Genomic DNA, 23,686 nt, shown 5'->3' with positions numbered 1-23,686 from the left:
CTTAAACGTTACGTTACGTTCTATATTTCGTTAATGTTACAGTCCAATAAAAACGTTGATTTTTTTATTTTTTGAGGATCCTTCTAGACTAGACAATATGGTATAGTAGTACAGGCATTAGACATAGTATATCAGGACATGTACAGGTGAGAATCGTGAGATAATTTAAAAAACTAATGACCCTATTAAGAACTTCGATCTATAGATACTACAATGTTATCCAAACTGAACAATCTCATGGTTTAGGAGCAGGAAAATTTCGTATTTTTAGGAAAATAAAAAAATAAAGAGCCCTATAAAACGTTATGTCTAGGCATTACAGGCGTATCTGAACTAGAATCGTGATATGTTGGCACGAACAGAATAAGGAAAAGCGTACACGACCTCCATGTGCAACGAACTAATGATTTACTGCACACTCTGTAGAGATAGTACAGTATGGACTGTAGTTACTGTGCGGTGTACCAGTGGTAGCGATGTGCGTCAGTACACGCGTGTTACCTTTGTTAGTGTTGTTTGTGATACAGCAGGCTGTGGCAGTGAAGGTCAGTTCCATGTCTGTAGAGATAGTACAGTATGGAGCTGTAGTTACTGTGCGGTGTACCAGTGGTAGCGATGTGCGTCAGTACACGCGTGTTACCTCTGTTACTCTTGTGTGTGATACAGCAGGCTGTGGCAGTGAAGGTCAGTTCCATGTCTGTAAGGTTCGGATCCCACGTTAAATATGAGGTTTTATCAGCTCGGTGGAACCATTCGAGAAAACAACCATAAGACTAGACCTAAACAATACTAGAAAGTGTTTTTACAAAATTAATTAAAGTTAAAAATTATAATAAATTTTACCAAAGATTTAAAGTGCTAACAATTTTAACTCGTCTTTTTAAATTACTTTTGTAGAACGCTTAGATAGTTTGTGCTTAGAAAGATGCGTTGAAAGAATGTAAACTGTGTTTTAGAAAACTCTACTAATTAAGTATACTATGTACAGGCGTTTCTAAAAAGTATGAGAAATATTTTGAGATATGGTTACAAATGTGGAAACAAAAACAGCTCCTCTAACACTATGGCGTAAATTATTTTGCTTCGTTTAGCGTCTGTCTGTCTGTGTTCTAAATAAAACAAAATATAAATCTGAAACAGGTCAGACTGTAATTTTTTTACTTCTTTTTTTTGGTATTTAAAGGTGAAGGAATAAAGGTATCGTTATTAGTTTCAGAATGGCACCTTTTAAAAATACTGAAGAACAAATTTTCTCTATACTTATTAACCGAAATAGATTGCAGATAGTTTTAAACATGTAATTATTCCGCTTTTTATAATCAGATCATAATAAATCAGGCAGAACAATTTTGTGACAAAGTATATTTTATGTTTCTTAATAATATTTTCTGTTCTAGTCGTTTTCATAAAATTTTACTTTACATTTAAAAATATTAACTATTGATTTTTTTTTCTTTTAACATGATGTATATCTTACTAAGATATACAAACTTTCTGAGTTACGATTTTTCATTAAAAATTCAGACATACGCTAAACAAACGCTAGAGGAATAATATATTTTACCTGTTAAAAATATGCCCGAAAACATTTTTACGCCCTTTACAATTACCATCCCAGTATAACACAATCCATTTTTTCACACTCTTATTACAAAACTGTAATGCTAATCACCAAATTAAAACTTAATTTCATCGTTGGAAGTTTGTTTTTGAAGGTGTAAGAGTTGTGAAGGAAACAGGCTTTTCCCGGACATGTTTTATTGTTCAGTGATACAGTATCACTACGTTAAATCAATGTTGTGTTTGGTTTTTAATTATGAGCATGTTTTAGAGATATTGTGCTGGAGTAGACACACAGAACATTCACCGTTGTGGTTCCTGACATGCGCGTCACAACTCTCTGGGTTGATTTGCTTACTTTAACCTAGATTTTAATTATGTGTTAGGTTAGTTATTCACCTGAGGAAGAGATCAGATTGCAAATCTCGAAACGTAATGTTTGTCAGAATAAATCAGCCTCAACATAATTTAAATATCTCAAGTAGCAATCTCTTCAGTCCGGTTCTGCGGATTACGGCAGCTGTTGGCTTTTATTTACCGTTTTGCTAGAGTTACTTACCTACAATAATGATCATATTACGCTTGTATTATAAATTGTAAATGTTCAAACCATTTTCCAATTCTACTAATCCAGAACTGTCGTGCCATAAAAAAGTAGTCAGTGAATACCACAATGCATTTAAAGACATTTTAACAATGTACCTCGCATTTTAATATTCTGAGATTTAGACTTCATTCCCTGTCTCATGCTTTCATCCTGTCATGTTATAAAATTTTTCACTGGGAAAGATTTAACTTTTATTAAAGGGGTTGGTTTTTATACTCAGATACCATTTAAGCGTAGGTAATGATAAGGAAGCATTTTTCTTAAGTCATCCCTGATTTCGAAAGGTATCTATCATTTCCTTTTTAAACTTGTAACAATTTTGCAGGACTGGTCATTTAATACTAATACTTTAATATAAAACAATATGTAGTAAACATGCAATTATCATAAAATTTACTTCTTTAATTTAGAATATAAAATCATATGTATGCGTAATCATAAAAATAGTAATAAAATTATTTTATAAAAATTAGGAAATTTTAGAGGTTATTTGTATGATAACCCAGAAATTTTAATTTCGATTATTTTTCGAATCTATTTGCTACCAAAATCTGAGGTTTACATAGCCGACTGTACTGAAATTGTCTTCAGCTTCTCCCATAGTAACAATTTTAAATTCACGCAATTTTGTGCCTTTATTATTTATCATAGCGTTATTAGGAATGTATGATTTCAAAGGTGTAATTAATTAAAATTTTGTAATTAGGTTTTTTTTTGTAAAGTATACTTTTGTAATAGTTAAAAAATGAAATAACAAATACAAAAAGATTTATTCTGAACAACGTGGACAAATATCGACAAAAATAAAAACTGTTTGAATGCGTATTAATTACATATTTACAATTAGACATCTCTCATAAATATACGACGTTTACGTGGTTTTACATTGTTCTACAGTAGGGTAGGGTACGATAAGCGGACCCGGTTTTTTACATCGAAGAATGTAATCATCGATACCTAATATTCGCGTCTTAAATCCTAGACTATCAATCGATATAAAAGAATCTATAGTCATCAATAACAATCATATTTTTTAAATTAAAATATAAATGTAGTATTTACAGTGACCAAACAAATTAGTATAACCAAAATTAGGAAAACTGAAAACGACCATATTTGCTCCTCTCACAGTTACAGTTGTTTCTTTCCCACAAATTTCCCATAATGGGTTTTTCGGTACATGTTGAAGTCACGAAAAAATGTCTTATCATCTTTCAAAGCAATGTCGTGTAGTTTTATAAAATTGACTGCCATTTTTAATAATCAAATTTTACTTATATAAAGTTGAAATATTACAGTACGAGTATTAATTGAAAGTGTTTACAGCTGTTGATACAGATTATTAAGAGTTAATTGTTCAAAATAATTAATCAGTATCGATTGGTTATATCGATGGTTATGATTAAGTAATATCGTTTGCCAATTTCGATATAAAAACCGGGTCCGCTTATCGTACTCTACCCCCACAGTCAAGATGGCCGGCTTGTAGAACCGACTATTACGAGTGTACGCTAGTCATTTTTCGGACGCGAGTAGAGAGAAATTGTATGTTCTAGGACAACCGTTACACGGCCAAGGTCACACAACATCAACACAAAGGTCAATGACCCCTCGCCCCCCTCGCCCCCTCCACCCCCTCGCCCACAGAGGTCAATGACCCCTCGCCCCCCTCCACCCCCTCGCCCAGAGAGGTCAATGACCCCCCGCCCCCTCCACCCCCTCGCCCACAGAGGTCAATGACCCCTCGCCCCCCTCCACCTCCAGAGGTCAATGACCTTCAAGGTCATTCGATGACCTTGACTTTGGATTTCAAGGTCACCCGATGACCTTGACCTTGAACTTCAAGGTCACCCGATGACCTTGACCTTGGACTTCAAGGTCACTTAATAGCCTTGACCTTCAGTTGTAAGAACGTTTCGTCATAACACTTGAGTCGTCATACAACTGTGACAACACCTGGCTATACGTAGTTTACTTATGATGTAATATTTATGACGTAAATATGAGATCATTGTAATAGTTTGTGGTATTACTGATATTGTATGTTGGCACAAGACATGCGCAGGAAGTAGTTTTCCTTCTGGAGTTTTTGATTCATTAATATTAATAAAGCGGATGACCAGAGTGAATAAGCCACGCGCAGTGCAATTTTGTTGCAACAGTATAATAATAAGTATTTATTCACTATGGTAATGGATTCAACGAAGTGCGTGTAAAGTAAACAAGTGTAGTTATGCAACGTGTGATACAGCCTTGAGGTTTCTTTATAAGCTGAGGAGGAAGTTTTACCCAACAGTGTTCTGTTCATGCTTTCCAAGACACTTCTAATATACAGGTATGTATTTCATACAATTACGTTCCATTATTTTCTACGTTTTTTGAAAAATATATTGTTTTTCCAAAACTAACTATTGGTAAATTATTTACAAATTGTGTTAAACTAGTATTAATTTGGTTTTATTAAATAGATGAAAACAGTGCATTTTAAATTTTGTAATTTAAAAAATATTAAATTTCTTTTGTATTGATTATTAACGATTTTAATTTTGTGTTTTAGAAATGGATTCTGAAACAGTCGTTGACTTGACACAATCCGAAGAGCATTCTTCAATACTACGTAAGCTTCTAAGTACTCCTCCACCTCCACCACTTAAACAGCAACAGCAACAGCAACAGCAACAGAAACAGCAACAGAAACAGCAACAGCAACAGCAACAGCAACAGCAGCTGACACAACAACCGTCTACTTCTTCATCTTTCGGTACGTCAGCAATGATGAGTTTCTTAACATTGACACAGATTATAGAAAATTTATGGATGATTGGGTTTCGAAGTTTGGATAGTTGGGAACAATTGGTTAGTCAACTGAAAAAATCAAAAGACATTTGCATGAACCCTATAGCAGTACAACTGCTATTTATTTTTCAAAACTTATGTGATTCTTTGACTAAATATTACCTAGTAGAAAATAATGACTTATCTGCAGATAAACAGGTTTATTATTTATTAGAAGAGCACACGTATGACATGTTATTAAGTATTTTTGATGATGTATTAAAAAATGTTACTAATGTTTCGTTTCCACTAAATATTGTACAAAAGATTCAGGATATCGGAAGAAGTAGATTAATAGAATTAGAAGGTAATACTGAACAAAAAGAGAGTAAAAAATTGAGAAAAGGAGTTAAAAGACCAAAAAGTGATTATTCGTCTGATTCAGATCAACTAAACTTTGATGATGACGATGATGAGGTTGACAAATTTGCTAAATTATTTAACCATAAAAATAATAAATCCTTATTCATATCACAACATTTACAGTACCAGTCTGGCGATCAAAAAAGAAAAATATCAACACCTGGCGAGACTGGTACTCATTTAATTAAAATTGAAATCACCGATGTTAAAGATTTGAAAAAATGTAAAAGTGAAAAACAATACTGGCAAAAAGTATCGAAAAAAGGCTATTTTTTATTAGACGTTAAAAAAAATCCAGAAGACAAAAGAAAGTTTGAAGTAATTAACAATGTGTTAACGTCTGTTGGTCAAAACATGTTAAAAATGGACAGTGTAAAACAAGAAACAGTTACATTTGATAAAAAAGACAAATCGTACTAAATGTTAAGTAGAGTTTGTTAAATATTTTTAGGCTTACTATGTCTTATTGATTTTACAATAATTTTCTATATTAATTAATTAGTTATTATTTTTTCAGCTAGTAACACTCTAAAATTTATTCGACTGTCGGAAAATGGATTTCCACCCGAACGTTGTTCACCATTAGCTGCGGGCTTTGATTTAAGAAGTGGAGAAAATGTAGTTATAAAAAAATGGGATCGTAAATTAGTAAAAACAAATATTGCGATAGTATTACCAGACGAGTGTTATGGTCGAATAGCGCCGAGATCAGGTCTATCTTTAAAAAACGGTATACATGTAGGTGCTGGAGTTATTGATCCAGATTATAGAGGAAACGTAGGAATAGTGCTGTTCAATTTATCAAACGATAATTTCAGTGTAGAAATTGGTGATAGAATAGCTCAATTAATTTGCGAGCGAATAGTTTGGCCTGATATTGAGGAGGTTACTAAAAACAGTGTGTTAGAAAAAACTAGTAGAGATGAAAATGGTTTTGGATCAACAGGATTAAAATAATTATTTTTATTTTTTTTTTCAGATCATAAATAATGGAATCTTTTCTACCATTTAAAAAAAGAAAACATACTTTTGTTTCTGAACCAATGAACATTGATAATAATGAAGAAGAAGAGCTCATGGAATTAGAACAGGAAAATAATTATTCTCTATCACCATCTACATCATCATCATCATTATCTTCTGATGAAAATAAATTATTAGAAGTTCCCAATTTAAAACGAAAAAAACACAGATTAAAATTAGTATGTCCAAATTATAAATTTATAGAAATTGAAAATGCGTTTAAAGGTATTTTAAAAACGTACTATTTGAAAAACCAAGACAAAAATTTAAAAGATATTTGTTTAATTTTACAAGTTTCTAAAGAAGAAATAAAACAGTTGATATTAAATTTACTAAATGAATATGAAGCATTAAAATTTAACATTGTTGTTGAATGTACTTATATGAAACCTTTTACAAAGGAGACTCAAGAAGTGGCTTTTAAAACCTCTAATTTTACAGTGTTTCGTGAAAATTCTTTAAATAATATCTTGAGAAATATGTTTACAAAAATTTGTGGTGAAGAAAATGATTATTTAGGAAAAGGTAGCGGTTGGACATTACATTCTGTAGATGGAATTCTTGTACGATGTAGTAAGTATAGACCATTAGCCGGCTCTTCATACATTACTCTTCCAAAGTGTATTCAAAATAAAAAAGCTATTATTAATCCGCAAAATCTAGATGATGATAAATGTTTTCAATGGTCAATTCTAGCTCGTTATGTAGAAGGCGAGCATAGAGAACGTGTAGATGAAAGATATACATCTATAATTAATAACTTCAATTTTAATGATTTAGTTTATCCATGCACTTTAAAACAAATTAAAAAATTCGAAAAAAATAATTTTGGAATAAGTGTAAATGTTTATGGTATAAATAAAACATTCGAAATTTATCCACTCAGAGTATGTGAAGAAGAAGCTGAAAATCATTTTGATTTATTGTTATTGTCCAACGATCAAGGTATTAACCACTATTGTTATATTAATGATTTTTCAAGATTAATTAGAACACAAATTTCACTCAATACGAAAAAAATGATATTTTGTAAAAGATGTTTTGCTCATTATTCAGGAATTGATAAACAAGTAAAATTAAATGCTCACAAATTAAACTGTAAAATCAATAAGCCGTTAAAAGCACAAATGCCGGATAATCCATCAATTTTAAAATTTACAAATTTTCATTTTAAGTTTAAGGTTCCAGTTGTTGCTTACTGCGATTTTGAATGTATTTTGAAAAAAGTTGATGAACAACAATCAAAGTACACAACCATTAATGAAATACATGAACCAATGAGTTTTTGTGTGTATTTAGTTATTGATAAAGACTTTCCGGAACATATGACATCTCAATTGCCAAATGAACCGTATCTTTATAGAGGTCCTGATGCAGCTTCAAAATTTATGGATTATCTAATTTCAATTGCAAATTTGTTAGCAGAATTAATTGATATTAATAGACCTATGATACCATTGAGTGATTATGAAAGAAATAGAATTAAATCTATTAATAATTGTGAATTGTGTAATTTAGAATTTACCATGATTGAACAACCTGTAAAAGATCATTGTCACTTTACTGGACGTTTTAGAAATTTACTCTGTAACAAATGTAATTTGAAAAGAAAAAATCAAACATGTTTACCAATATTTTTGCATGGAAGTTCTAACTATGACACACATTTTATTGTTAAACAGTTAGGTTGTGACCAACAAAAAATTAATGTTATTCCGAATTCTTCAGAAAAATATGTTAGTTTTTCTAAAAACACGACTGGTAAAATTAAATTACGTTTTCTTGATAGTTTTAGATTTTTAAATACCAGTCTAGCTCAGTTAGCAAATAATTTACCAAAAGAAAGATTTTATCATACTAAATTATTTTTTAATAATGAAAATGATTTACCCTTTGTTACTAGAAAAGGTGTGTATCCTTATGAATATACAGATTCGTGGGAAAAATTGGAAGAAACTCAATTACCTGCAAAAGAATGTTTTTTTAACAAAATGTCAGAAGAACATATTTCAAATGAAGAATTTGATCATGCCAAAAAAGTTTGGTCACGATTTAACTGTCAAACATTAGGTGATTATTCTGATTTTTATCTAAAAACTGATGTATTATTATTAGCAGATATATTTGAAAATTTCCGCATTATATGTCTTAATAATTATGAATTAGATCCAGCTAATTACCTAACTCTTCCTAGTTTAACATTTGATGCGATGTTAAAATTTACAGAAGTAGAATTGGAATTATTAAACAATTATGACATGTATATGTTTATTGAAAAAGGAATACGTGGCGGTATTACTAGTTGTATAAAAAGACACGCTATAGCAAACAATAAAGATTTAAATGATACATTATTTGATTGTAATAAACCCTCTAATTATTTGACATATATAGATGCAAATAATTTATATGGCTGGGCCATGATCAAACCTATGCCAAAAGATGGATTTAGATGGTTAACAAATAAAGAAATAAAAAGATTCAATGTACAATCAATAACAAATGATAGTCCTATTGGATATATTATTGAATGTAATATTGGTTATCCATCATATTTACACGATTATCATAATGATTTACCATTTCTACCTGAAAAACAATGTCCGCCAAATTCAAAACAAGTTAAATTACTCACAACTCTTAATGATAAAGAATATTATGTGTGTCATTATGTCAACTTAAAACAGGCACTAGATAATGGATTAGTTTTAAAAAGAATACATCGAATCTTACAATTCAATCAGAGTCCTTGGCTTAAATCATATATTTTATTTAACACTGAAAAGAGGAAACAGTCGAATAATGAATTTGAAAAAGACTTTTATAAATTACTTAATAATGCAATGTTTGGCAAATCAATAGAAAATGTTCGAGACAGACTTAATTTAGAATTAGTAAATACTGAGAAAAGATTGTCCAAATTGATTTCCAGACCTAATTTTAAAAACCGAATAGTTTATTCAGAAAATTTAAGCGCAGTAGAATGTAGTAAAGATGTTGTATTGTTTAATAAACCTATTTATATTGGATTTACAGTCTTAGAATTAAGCAAATTTCACATGTACGATTTTCATTATAACATAATGAAACCATTTTATCCAAATAAAATAAACTTACTTTATATTGATACTGATTCATTTTTTTATGAGATATTCACTAAAGATTTATATGAAGATTTCAATAATTTAAGTATAAAAAAATATTTTGATATGTCAGATTATCCAAAAAATCATAAATGTTATTTTGTAGAAAATAAAAAAAAATTAGGCTGTTTTAAAGACGAATGTATGGGTATTCCTATAGTAGAATTTATCGGATTAAGGAGCAAACTTTATACCTACAGAACTATGAACGATTTGTATTTAGAAGAAAAAAAGATGAAATTAAAAAAAGCTAAAGGTGTAACAAAATCTGTAATAAAAAATCATATTAATTTTTATGATTATAAAAATTGTTTATTTTCATCATGTAACATTAGAAAAGAAATGAGAATGTTTCAATCAAAAAAACATACTCTAAGAACAGTAACAATAAACAAGTTGGCTCTAAATGGAAATGATGATAAAAGATGTATTCAAACAGACGGAGTACACACATTAGCGTATGGTCACACAAAATTGAAAATTTAATTTTTACATATCCATTTCTGTATATTATATTATATTTGTTATTATTTTTATTAATATTATACTAATGTTTTGTAAATATTGTACTAATATTATGTATTATTATCAAATATATTTACATACAATTGAATTACCATATACTATTGTACTTATTTTACCTCCTATTTCCTAATTTAAATATAAGGATAAAATAATAACACATCAATATTTACAAAAAAAATCATATTTATTTTTTTATATAATCTTTTTTACAATTCCTGATAATGGTGTGTACTGTACAATTGCATCATTTATAATTAAACAATAAACTGCAGTTCCAGCTGGAAAGTCTTTGTTTGCCTGCAATTCAACTCTTATATCCAATGCTCCGGTTTTTATTGTATCAACTTGCTTTGAACAATCAATAACGAAAAGTGGAAATTTTTGTAGAAACTCATTTTTACTCAGACAAGGTTGGTTATCACTTCCTGCATAATATGAAGACTGGAATCTTGAATACAATTCATACATCAGTGCTGTGCATCCATTGAAATTATCATAAGGATAATATTTGCTATTTAAATAAAGTTTTACATTTTCCAAATCACAAAAATCAAAATGTGATGAATTTTTATCATTTTTATCTTTTCTATTTGTTTGAAAGCCTATTATTACATATCGAGGCTTTTCCACCAAAGATGTAGTTTTAACAGTCCAAGTCTGAGCTTTAGAAACAGGAAGTGAGGGATATTCATGAATTTGCCACCTTCTAAACGCCATTGTTATGGGCTGATCAGAGTCAGTAATCTTTAGTAATGATAATCTTATATTATCATCAACACGAACATAAGGAACTTTCCAAACAATCTTATTTATTTGAAATGAACAATCGTGAAGACTTGGTGTAGCTTGAAAAATTGCATTTTTATCAGTTGATGCGCGTATCAGCACTAATTCTTGTTTTACATTCAAAAGTATTTTTTTATAATCTTCTGCAAACCCCAATAACAATTGGAGCGGTACACAAAATGAAAAATTAGTTTTATCTGCAAGAACGTCCATCGACGGTGGATTCCAGCCTGCATTCTTAATCCAGTTTTCATCTCCCGGTTTCAGTGTAAGTATATTCTTCATAGTACTAGTTATACCAACATTTTTTACACGATCAATTTCCGTTCCACAAATTTCATATCTAATTTCATCAAATAAGAAAGCCATACAGTTATTAATTAGACTTGAAGTAGTATCATCTTTTGAATCAGCAGATTTAATAATTTTCCCTTCAATTAGTAAAAAACTTTTATTAGGACACGTATATGCGTCTTGTTGATGAACAGGAATACGAATTTCATCACTATTTTTAAAAGAATTAGATGTGTATGGATTGTGAGAATGCCATTCCCATTCTATAAGCGATTCATCAATTTCTATATTTTCATTAACATTTAATATATTACTCATTTTTAATTCGTTTAAATTCCGGAAGATTTTGTAGAAAAATTAAATTTTTCAATGTTAACGGTTTCAAAGTTCGACCATGAGTAATATCTTTTTTAAATTTATTATTTCTTATACTAGAAACGCTAGTTGTAATACTGTTATTGTTATTTTCTCTAATCGGAAATACAATACCCATTATTATTTATTTCTGTTTTTTTCTTATATCAACTCTTAAATTGATTTCTTCGTTTCTAAAGTTCACTAAGTTCCCTTCTTGATCCTCTAATGTTATATAAAATTCACCTAATGTTGATTGTTTTGTAATTGGTAAGTATTTAACAATGTTTGGTTTTTCAACAATTTTATAACCAGGTGCTACAGCAGGATAAAACTCATGAAGCACATGGCCTTCTATCCCGTTTCTATAAGATCCTTTAACAATATTACAAGTGATTCGAATGATATCCACTTTATTAATGGCGACCTGATTAGTTGATATATGCCATTTATTTGCTTCTAATTTTTGACTATTTGTAAATCCTAATAGATTCGCTATAGAATTTGGAACTGTAAAGTCTACAATTTGATTACATAATATTTCACAATGAAGTGTGTTATTATTTGCAACAAGATTAAAAGTGGTAGAAGATTTTTTTTCTTCTAAATCTTTTATAATATAATTCTTAATATCTTCTATCTCGTATGCACCAGTTGGTAAACTCAGCACGTCTGTACCAATTTTGATTTTATTATTTATATCTTCTTCAACATTTGGAATTGAATTATATGTCATTAAATCTAAAAATCCCATTTCCCACTCATCAGACGAACTCAAATCCAGTGGTGGAAAAAGAGAACATTTTAAATTTGAATGTTTTCCAGTAACACAAATCATCTTCGCACGGCTAGAAAGTCTAAACACAAATGACCACAATTCACTGTGCCGGCTCGTTGTCTAGGAAAATAATTATATTTTATATTCACTTTGTTACCATCAACACTTTTTAAATATTTTTGAATTTCAATTGGTGGACGTAAATTCCCGAAACTGTCGAAATATTCAACATTTAAACCTATTTTGTAAAAACATACCCAGTGTGTACCTTGTCCTGCATAACTGTCTAAATTTATAATTGCAGATTCTTTATTACGTATTCTAATTGGTAGTAAATCACGCATAAAAACCCCTCTGAAATGTGGTAATTTAAGTTTTTTTGCACATTTTATTATATCTTTATTCGTTAATGGTCTATTAGCTAAACGATCGATTATTTTTGACGAGTACATTGTGATTTTTTTTTTGAATGACCAGAACCTTTATACGGTCTTAAATATAGACCTTTACCTTTTTTAACCGTTTTCTTTTTACTAACTTTCCTTTTTATTTTTTTCTTACATTTAAAGCAATTGTTTGACTTTTTCTTTTTTCCACCTCCTCCTCCTCCTCCTCCTCCTCCAAGTTTGGTTTTTGCTTTCATGATATTAGTAACTGCCCATGCGGCTGCTTTTTCACCTAAACTTGAATCAGATGCTTTAACTCTTTCCCAAGCGCCTTCAGCTAATATACGATCCGCAATAGATCTCTGTTTATTATCACTATACTTTGCATACGCTATATCGTGTTGACGGCACAAAGAGTCAAGTTTATTAATTCCTTTTTGACCTAATGCAAGTCTCTTATTCAAATTAGTTCCTGGACCACAAAACTGGTAATTTGGTAAGTGTATTTCCGTTGGTAAAATATCGATTGCTTTATTTAAAACTGAACCTGCTGCATTGGCAAGTGATGTTATCAGTCCCGAGCCTTGATAACTACTAGCACAACTGTTTTTTCTCCTAGCCATAATATATAATTGTACTAAACGTCTTCTTTATCGTCTTCCAATTCTTCTAATATTTCTTGAATCGTATCACGAACATGTGATTTAAAATTTAAATAATCATTTTTTAAATTTATAAAATCGTTTTTAGTAAAATTTTCGAATTCGTTTTTTAAATCTAAAGTGTTTATTTTTATTTCTCTATCGGTTTGCTCTAATTTTTCTCTAGTTGAGTTTAGTTCTTGTCTTATCACAACATCGTTATCATTAATACTGGCACTAACATTGACGATCCTTCTTTTTTTAACCAGCGCGATGTAATAATTTTGTATATTGAAAATCGATTGCTCTCTATTTTTTATTTCATTTTTCAATTTAGTTTCAAGATGATTAATTAAACCGCTAACTTTTCCCTGAAAATCAGTTTTTAATTCTTCAACTTTATCATTTATTACTGTAAGACAATTTTGAATAGCATCGCTGAAAATACTAAAATTTATTGCATCATTAGGTTTTGCCGCGTCACCTAGATTACAAATTCTCTTATTTAATACATCATAGTTTCCATCACCGTCGATATGGAATCCATCACCCTTAGGTCCTCTCAGATTACTACTAGAACTAATACCACTACCATTCGAAAAGTGACCAAACTTATCAACACTCATAGCTACTATCAGATACAAAGGTTGAAATAAAAATGAAAAATACAAGTATTGTAATCATTATTTATTAAAATAATTTATCCCTTAATTCATATAACTCTTCTAATATTGAATTTATTTCATTTGAATGTGCTGTATTGCCCGCCTTTTGAGAAGCCAATAGTATTCTCAACCTATCGACCAGTTCGTTAGGATCATCATAGTAAATTACATCTGGTTTTAAATTAGATAATATTATTCCACTGTCTGCTGCCGTTTCCTGGTGATTAATTTCATCTGTATAAGTGTTCATCATCATCATCGCAGAATTTGCTTTTCTTTTGTTAAGTATTGGAAAATTATTATTATTATCTTTGTTTGACTGTGATTTTGTTTTTTCTAAAGAAGAAAAATTAGACAATACTATTCCACTACCTGAGGCCGCTTGTTGTTGTTGTTGTTGTTGATTACCACTTTCATCGGTATTAGTGGTCTTCGTAGATTTCGGTTTTCTTCTCTTTAATAATCGAGAAATAATATTTTTATACTTGATACCTCTATTTGATCTTATTTTTCCTGAAGACGAATAATTAGATTTATGTACATTGGTTTGCATTATAATTAAATAATAGTTTTCTAAATCATCTTCAGAATAAATATATGCATTAGGATTATTCATAAATATTAATTCATAAAGTCCTCGTGTTCCTTCATATCGTATTCCATCAATAATTAAATCATCACCGTCAATATCTACAAGTTTATCACCGATTTTCCAAGAATCACCTTCAACATGTAACCCGTAATTATGATCTATATGTTTAGTGCCTGTTATTAATTTAGAAAAATATTCTTTGGCTATTTTACCTGTAAAATTTTTATCAATATAATATTTAGCAAGTTGTTTTCCTTCGGGTGTTTTTAATAATTCCTCACCCGTAGGCCGGGTTTGATATATTTTTTCAAAAACGTCTGATCTTGCTGGAGTAACAGCAGTTGTTGTTGTTGTTGTTTCCATTTCTTCTTCCTCTTCATCAGTTCCAACTGTTTCCATATCACTGTTATCATCATTCGGAATTTGAGTTGCTCCTCTTTTAGATTTTGGAATGTCTAAAGTACCATCATCGTATTCATAATCACTTTCAAAATCATGTTTTGTTGGTAGATTAATTTTCTGTTTTCTTTTTAAACCCTGAGGAGGATTTACAACTCGTAATTTTACAGGAACCGAATCAGATTCAATTTCGTTTTTAAATAATTTTCGTTTCCGTTCAATTCTTTTAGTATTATCTTGTTCTTGTTCTTGTTGTTCTTCTTTTATTAGTTGTTTTAACGGTTCTGATACAGGTTTCAATTGTTTTTCCCACAATTCTTCCGTGTCAAATTGTTCTCGTTCAATCGATCTATGTTTATTTTTTATATTTTTTCTTAATTTATGTATTTCTTTAACCACATCGTCTTTTGTTTTGTTTTGAAACCAAGAATCATCAAATTTCTCCATGATGTTAACTCAACAAAACGTGTGACTACAATAATGACATTCTTGCTAGTTTGTAGCTTTTATTAAAATCCTGTTATAAAAATATCAAAACCCGAACGATAACGTCCATTATTTAAACTTCTATCTTTGTCAATCACTACAAATTTATTTTTCCCTCGATTCCATACTTTGATACACATTTCTTTGAACTGTTCAAATGACATGTCTATATTTACATGATCATTATATACATGGTGTAAATTTTTATCATCTTGTTTAAATAGTATTATCAAGTTTGCATTATCTCGTACTAATTGTTTTGGTATAAAACTGTATGTTTGACAAATATAAAAAGTGTCAATCTTACAATGACGTCCCATTGCAAAATAATTTTTTATGTTTTTCTGTCCATCGCAAATAACATCGTCAAAAATCATAATTGAATACGGTTTAATTTCACTAGGAAATGGAACCTCATCTTTATCAGAGAAAGAAAAAATATCCTACTCCACTTATATTGTCCAATACACATTGTAAAAATTTATACTTTTGTTGAAATAAAGATTTTGAAAAAATATAAACATTAGAGAAAAATAATCCTTTTGACGAAAATAATAAGTTTAAAACTAAATTGGTTTTACCGCAGTTAGAAGGACCGCATATTATACATCTTATTGTATCAGGTAGTAAATCACCGTGTCGTTTACTTTTTTGCATTTCACCAGAATTTCCTTCTACTAACTTATCCAAATTTAATATCGGTAACTGAACAGTTTGTTTAATAAATTTCATTTTACCAGCTCTTCTTTACTAATCCAACTGTCGTGTGATTCATCGAATCCTAGCCAGCGTACTAAAACTTTATCACCTTTACGTCTTATTATCTTTTCTATCAAATAAATATCGTTAAATTTAGTTTTACTTAATTCTTGTTGATAAAATCCACCTTGTACTATTTCTCCTCTATCGTCTTTCAAAATGTAAGTAACAGGAAATGTGGATTGTACTTTCCATATTGTATAAATTTCATTGCTCCATTTTGGTAAATAACCTTTTGCAAAAATATTACGAACTCTGCTTATCCTGACTCGATCACCAACCTTAAATGATTGTTTCAGGTAAAATGTTTTTCTTGCATTTATAATTCTAGTTAATACTTTTCTTTCATTTTTACTATTAACTTCAATTGGTCTCATTCCTATTGTACGGTGTACGGTATTATTATATTGTTTTACCAAATTAGGTAAAATATTTAGCCAACAATAGTTACCTTGTACACTAAACGAAATCCACATTTTATTTTTCAATGTGCGATTCCAACGTTCTACGATGCTTGCTTTTAAATCAGAGAAAGATTTATAATGATTGATATTATATTTATTGAATAAAGATTGAACTTTCACATTAAACCATTCTTTTCCCGCATCAGTTTGAATATGTTTCATTGGAAATTTGGATAAAATCGGGTCTAATGCTAGCGCAACATCAGTAGCGCTTTTTGATTTTAACGGAACAGCTATTGCAAATTTGGAAAAACAATTAATCATTGTCATTATATATTTATAACCTTTATTACATTTAGAATAAGGTATCATTTCAACTAAATCCGCTTGATATAAGTCTTTTAATCCCTTCAATTCTACATATCGTCGAGGAAAATTTTTACGCGCTTGTCTGTGCAGTTCTTTTGCTATTTCCTCTTTTACACTCATAGCTGATATGAAAAAGTAAATAACACTATTTTATATTTATAAAGAATAAGTGCAAGGTAAATAAAAAGAAAACATTTTTTTTTTCAAAAGCACACACACATTTATTTATTTACTATACACAATTTTCACCATAATTACAAAAGTAACAGTCCTTTATTTTCGGTTGTGGACCATCATTTTCACAAAGTCTGGGGAAAAAATGCTCTTGACAACGTAGTGATTTTAATATGTCCTTGTCGTTTTTCAAATAAACTGGTAACTTATCATAAATACAATCAATGTTAACAATGTGATTTAATATATATTCTTTTGGTAGATATTCTAATTGATCTTTTGACAAATTTGTGTAACCAATTGTGGAACAAAGTTTGATTGCTGTATTAATTTTTTCCAAATATTCCTTAACATATTTTGTATTCTTCCACCAATTTAAAATTGCATGTACATTTATATATGCGCAATTTGATGAATTATGACTAAACACACATGGTTTCAATATATCTACATTCATTTGTTTTCTTAAATTACATAAACTAGGACAATTGAGATTTTCAAGATTAATTACTTCAACATTGAATTCGGATAGCAATTTTTTTGTAAACGTTTCTTTTTCAGTGCCTTTTACATAAATTTTACCTTGTATTTTTATATTTTTAAAAACGTCTTTCAATTCAGAATAGTGTTTAACACCAGAACTCCATTGTAAACCGTGATGTTGTTTCTCTAACCAGTTGACTTGTTTTTGTAAATGTGTAGGGAGATTGTTAAAATTACACGGTGGTTGAAACAACTGCAGTTGGTACACTTGCTCGTCCGTTGATATTAGAGCAAGCTCTTTTATGACAAAATCGTTGATAATGTTTTTGAATCCTTGAAAGTCCAGTATAAACTCCATCCTATAAAACAAAAAATTAAAATAATATATTTTAAGTACTATATTGGTAATTTAATCTCTTCCAAAATTCACCATCAATAGTATTAATTTGTTTTTTAAATTCAGTCCATTTATCAAGATCCATATAAGCGAAATTATGTTTATTATCTTTATTTACAATACAAATTTGAACTTGGTTTTGCCAGCCGCTAACAACTACTTTCATATCTCCTGTAACAATAAAAGTTTTACTGTAAGAATACTCCATATTACCTGTTCAGTTCAACAAGTAGAATGAATATGAACTGAATATTATCACTCAAGCATATTTAACCAATAACAGTAGCAGTTCATTGAAACTAAAAAACCAACTACATTTTGATTTTCTTTAAGTAACCATATTAAATCGTTAAATTTTTGAAAAGTGATGTTATTTATTGGAAGATTTTTATATATTGATACATAACAATAATCATTGTGTTCTGAAAAGTCTATAATTCTAAGATTATCATAAAAATTGACTCTCAAAAAATCTATTGTAACACTTCGTAATATATTAATATCTAATAATCTAGAAAGACTAAATTCAGTATCACCTACAAATATTGCATAATTTGTAATACACCCATCCTCAACATAACAATTTCCCTTTTTATAAAATATATGTAACCATTTATGTAAATGATTACCTACGTAAGCTACAAAATCTGAAGAAATTTGATGTGAATAAATTTGACCCAAATACAATCTAGATGCATAAAAAGAAACTATATGCACACAATCTTTATTTAAAGTTTTATTAAGAATAACATTACTTTTCCAAGAAAATATTGCATGTTTTTTTTCAATACAGTGTTCTTTACAAAATAGATACCAAAAATAATCGTTTTCTATAAAATAAACATCTTCATATGAAAGGTTAAGCAATATTTTAAATTTTAACTCAAGTGGAAGTGAAGAAATATAATGGTTTATTAAATCACTCATTACTGTTCACAAAGTTGGCGACCTTGAGACGGTATAAGTTTCACAACTCGTCTTTCATTAACACACACATGAAAGTTTTCCACTCACGTTGCACTTGGTTTTTTTTTTCAAAATTGATTTAAACACTTCTTCAAATTCAGCTATTCTTTTTCTAAAACGATCTCTGTCTCTTGCAATTTGTTCCCATTCGGATTTTCTATCTTCATACTCATCTAACATATAACATTTACTGACTACAGGATTGGAAAATGATACTGTTCTATAATCAAGTCAATCAGTTATATCTTCATCATCATCATTGAAATTATTATGTCTCAATCTAAATTCAGTATCAATAACAGAAAAATATTTTTTAAACTTTTTCCAATTATCAATATCTAATATAAAAGTTTGATTGTTTAATTCTAAAACAACTTTTGTTTTGTTTAAATGTTCTCGCACAAAAACTTTAAAAACATTGGTAAGTTGAAATAGCCTTTCTTTAGGAAGTTCCATATTTAATTACCTGTATTAACACACACACACAAACTAAATAATCACTATATGAAATGTTGTTCGTTACTAATGATTTCGTTCACAAATAACTCGGTTTTATAGTAAAATTATGACGTCAATAAAAAAAAATATTCTTATGAATCATGATTTATATTAATTTTAACCAATCAAATTAATCCTATACTTATATAATAACATATTTTTATTCACCTGATATCTCTGGCGGATGTAAAGTACACATGTATTTCATATGGTGATGCAACAAACAAGTTTGCACTGCGCGTGGCTTAATCACACTGGTATTTCCTATGCTGATGCAACAAACAACCTGGCACTGCACGTGGCTGGTATTTCCTAGTCATGCGCGTTTACACTGCGCAATCACCTAAGTATTACATCATTACGCTAACACGTCACAGTTGTATGACGTACATAATAAGTAAACTACGTATAGCCGGGTGTTGTCACAGTTGTATGACGACTCAAGTGTTATGACGAAACGTTCTTACAACTGAAGGTCAAGGCTATTAAGTGACCTTGAAGTCCAAGGTCAAGGTCATCGGGTGACCTTGAAGTTCAAGGTCAAGGTCATCGGGTGACCTTGAAATCCAAAGTCAAGGTCATCGAATGACCTTGAAGGTCATTGACCTCTGGAGGTGGAGGGGGGCGAGGGGTCATTGACCTCTGTGCGCGAGGGGGTGGAGGGGGGCGAGGGGTCATTGACCTCTGTGGGCGAGGGGGTGGAGGGGGGCGAGGGGTCATTGACCTCTGTGGGCGAGGGGGTGGAGGGGGGCGAGGGGGGCGAGGGGTCATTGACCTTTGTGTTGATGTTGTGTGACCTTGGCCGTGTAACGGTTGTCCTAGAACATACAATTTCTCTCTACTGACGCGCATCTGAGGTTAAACATGGGGATAAAGATTAAAACTGTGTTTTTAATAGGACATTTTCAAAAATTCATATATATTTTACTTCAAAAACATATATTTAAGTGTCGTAATACTAAAAATTGTTACAAATATGATTGCGTGTTAATAATTATTATTTATAATTAATATTCAGTTCCTTTTTCATATGTAAAATAAATAAAACACACTAAACATTATAAACTATTATTACTAAAATTTAATCTATTTTAAACAATATTCATTTTTGGACACTAAAATCCAAGTTTGTGAAGTGAAGGTTGGCAGCATCAGATTAGCGTACCATTTTAATATAAAATAAGGTATTCCACAAGGTTTCGTATTAAATCCAATTTTATTTACATTATTAACCAAGCATGTCATTTCCTCCTTTCAGGAACCCACTGAGGATGGAGGATGCGCCAAGGAAAAGAGCTGTGATTTTAATGATTGTAAAGACGGGGAGGAGTGTTATTTGTTGAATGGTGAACCCACGTGCAGACCCTGTGTAAGTCAGCAACTAATACATATTATTTTAATGTTATATAATTATTTAAATTCCTAGAAATCATAAACCAATACAACGAGTATCGGAGAACCTGACAGAACGTTACGTAAGAATTATCGCACAGACGGACAAGTTTGATCTTTCGATCCTAAAATCAGTAAAATACTTCCTTGGACCAAGAAGAGTTCCTTCTATGTACCATGTTTCAAGTTCAAGTACCGTTCTATCAAAGGCATTGATGGAAAGATAAACACAGAAACAGAAGAACTTTCGACCACATAATTATTACAGTTGTGTTTGGAACCATGAAGAAACGTGCCTAGCTAGTTTCGAGACTCAAGAACATTTTTATCAAGAATCATCGTACGAACGGAGAGATAGTGGGAAGTACTGTTCTCAGAAATTTTGATCAAAAAAGTCAATACAGTTCTTCCTCGGGCCAAAAAGAATCCATAAAAAAGTGTCGAGTCCCTACGATCGTTCTACTATGAGTTAACGCACAGACGGATAGACGTACAGACAGTAAACTAATTTTTTAGAAGTACCTAGGCTCTTAATAATTCACAACGCATAATATTTGCTCTTAAGATGACATAAAAAATGTTCCTATTAGTTTTTTAACTGTATACACATTTATTTAATTACATTTTTAACCGTAACACTCGACACACTCAGACATTTCATCTATTTATTTCATTAAAATTTAAAGTACAATATCTTTCTAAAGTTGATATTTAAAAAACATCTTGCCATTTATTATATATATATATATATATAAGATTAAAATATAAAATGATTACAGTTTAACAGGATATATCTACTATATATGTACAATATGAACTGCATATGCTTATCGTTTTCTTTTTTTCAGTCATCCACGTGTGAAGGAGTGCAGTGTCCAGAAGGCCAAGAGTGTATTCTCGAGGTTGTCCAGTGTTTCGTACCTCCCTGTTGCCCTATTCCTACCTGCACCCCTACAGACAACAGTAGCAGTTGTCCAGACGAGAAGGAACAGACTTGTGACGGTATTGACTGTGGAAAGCAGAAGGAGTGTATTATTTTGGATGGCATACCCACTTGTGTACAGGAATTGACGTGTGCAACGATTAACTGTATTGCAGGATACACATGCGTAGACAGAAAATGCATTTTAGATCCTTGCTTCGACTATGAATGCCCAGACGGTGAAGAGTGTTATCTAGAAGACGTTCCGTGTACACATCCGCCTTGCAGAGTTCCTTCCTGCAGACCCATTGACAAGTTTGACAGTTCAGAGGATGAGGAATGTGTCAAGGAACAGACTTGTGAGGGTATTCACTGTGGAGAGCAGGAGGAGTGTGTTATTTTGGATGGCATACCCACTTGCATACCGGAGTTGACATGTGCTTCAATTGACTGTGTCATAGGATACACATGTGTCGACAAAGAATGCATTTTAGATCCTTGCTTCGACTATCAATGTCCTTGTGATCAAGAGTGTTATCTACAGGACGTTCCGTGTACAGAACCTCCTTGCAGAGTTCCTTCCTGCAGACCCATTGACAAGTGTGCTACAGTACGTTGTAAGGGAGGCTACATCTGCCAGGACGGTGAATGTATTCCGGAGTTAACTTGTGATAACGTGGAATGCAAACCAGGGGAACAGTGTTATCTAGAGGATATACCCTGTTTGGTACCTCCTTGTCCCCAGAGGCCCGTCTGCAGACCTGACAAATGTGCTATAATACGTTGTAAGGGAGGCTACATCTGCCAGGATGGTGAATGTATTCCTGAGTTAACTTGTGATAACGTGGAATGCAAACCAGGGGAACAGTGTTATCTAGAGGATATACCCTGTTTGGTACCTCCTTGTCCCCAGAGGCCCGTCTGCAGACCTGACAAATGCTCGGCGCCGCTTTGCCCCGAGGGAACCGTCCTCGCGGATGGAGAGTGCGTAACTATACCGACTTGCAGAGGGTATGAGTGTCCTCCTGGAGAAGAGTGTTACCTCGAGGAGGTCGTGTGTGTTAAAGCCCCCTGTTTTCCACTACCATCCTGCAGACCTAGAATGTGCAGTCCTTCTTCTCCTTGCAACTACGGTAGAGTATGTATAAATGGACGCTGTGTCACTAGAGCCACCTGCCAGGACTTCGAATGTCCTCCAGGACAAGAGTGTTACCTTGTGGAGAGCTCTTGTAGGCAACCTCCATGTCCTCCAGACCCCTCTTGTAGACCTCCACCGACTTGTGACGTCATCCACTGTCCACCAGGTTACTTATGTTCCAAAGGCCGCTGCATCCCTGGACCGTCCTGCAAGGGATAAGAACATTCCTTTAATTTAGTCTGAATGTAATTTTATATATATATATATATATATAATTAAATATATATATATCTAATTATATATATATAATATATATATATATATTATATGACTGTAATTTTTAATTAATTTTAGTAATTTTCAGTAACTAATTTCAAGACCTTTATAAAACATTTGCATCATTAAAATTAAAATACCAAACTTTTAACTACATTTACCTATACGCCAAAAAATTGCATAAGTGAGTGCTTTCAGGTGACCTTTATTTGTCTCATGTGCTATTATGATGAGAATTGATGATTTGGTAAGATTTTTATTGACGATGGAAGGTTTAAAAGGATAACATGATTTCGGATATTTGCCATCGTTATATGTTACACACGGTATACCACAACGTTTCGAGGATTGGAATCTGTACTCTTCGTCAGGTGGGGGGAGGGGGATTAATAAATACAAAAATAAAGAACAGAAAAAAGAAAAGAAGGGAAAGAAAAGGGTCAAACATACCCAAAAGCTGCTTGGAGTCCA

General features: G+C 31.2%; 2 protein-coding genes across 3 annotated transcripts; both read left to right on the top strand.

The window, feature by feature from the left end:
- The first annotated feature begins 579 nt into the window (after positions 1-579).
- On the top strand, positions 580-23,177 carry LOC124367423 (prespore protein Dp87-like). The gene is made up of 3 exons (XM_046824228.1): positions 580-684; positions 20,746-20,856; positions 21,728-23,177. The coding sequence occupies exons 1-3, from the start codon at positions 616-618 to the stop codon at positions 23,156-23,158; spliced, it is 1,611 nt and encodes a 536-aa protein (XP_046680184.1). The 5' UTR covers positions 580-615; the 3' UTR covers positions 23,159-23,177.
- LOC124367424 (deoxyuridine 5'-triphosphate nucleotidohydrolase-like) lies at positions 4,310-6,508 on the top strand. 2 transcript variants are annotated; one of them, XM_046824230.1, is made up of 2 exons: positions 4,310-4,928; positions 6,345-6,508. In XM_046824230.1, the coding sequence occupies exons 1-2, from the start codon at positions 4,727-4,729 to the stop codon at positions 6,353-6,355; spliced, it is 213 nt and encodes a 70-aa protein (XP_046680186.1). In that variant the 5' UTR covers positions 4,310-4,726; the 3' UTR covers positions 6,356-6,508. The 2 variants fall into 2 exon arrangements, with proteins under 2 accessions (XP_046680186.1, XP_046680185.1); XM_046824229.1 differs by having other exon boundaries at positions 5,883-6,508.
- Positions 23,178-23,686: the final 509 nt, after the last annotated feature.

Source organism: Homalodisca vitripennis, chromosome 8, assembly GCF_021130785.1.
Source record: "Homalodisca vitripennis isolate AUS2020 chromosome 8, UT_GWSS_2.1, whole genome shotgun sequence".
NCBI lineage: Eukaryota > Metazoa > Arthropoda > Insecta > Hemiptera > Cicadellidae > Homalodisca > Homalodisca vitripennis.
Note: the sequence above shows the minus strand (reverse complement) of the source record. Positions and strands in the feature narration are given on the sequence as shown.

Bases quoted from the DNA above. Each gene is read 5' to 3' on its own strand.
- LOC124367423 (XM_046824228.1), top strand. From the start codon at position 616: ATGTGCGTCAGTACACGCGTGTTACCTCTGTTACTCTTGTGTGTGATA. The intron at 685-20,745 runs GTCAGTTCCATG...TCCTCCTTTCAG, and splicing joins AGCAGGCTGTGGCAGTGAAG to GAACCCACTGAGGATGGAGG. The intron at 20,857-21,727 runs GTAAGTCAGCAA...TCTTTTTTTCAG, and splicing joins AACCCACGTGCAGACCCTGT to TCATCCACGTGTGAAGGAGT.
- LOC124367424 (XM_046824229.1), top strand. From the start codon at position 4,727: ATGGATTCTGAAACAGTCGTTGACTTGACACAATCCGAAGAGCATTCT. The intron at 4,929-5,882 runs GTACGTCAGCAA...TTATTTTTTCAG, and splicing joins GTCTACTTCTTCATCTTTCG to CTAGTAACACTCTAAAATTT.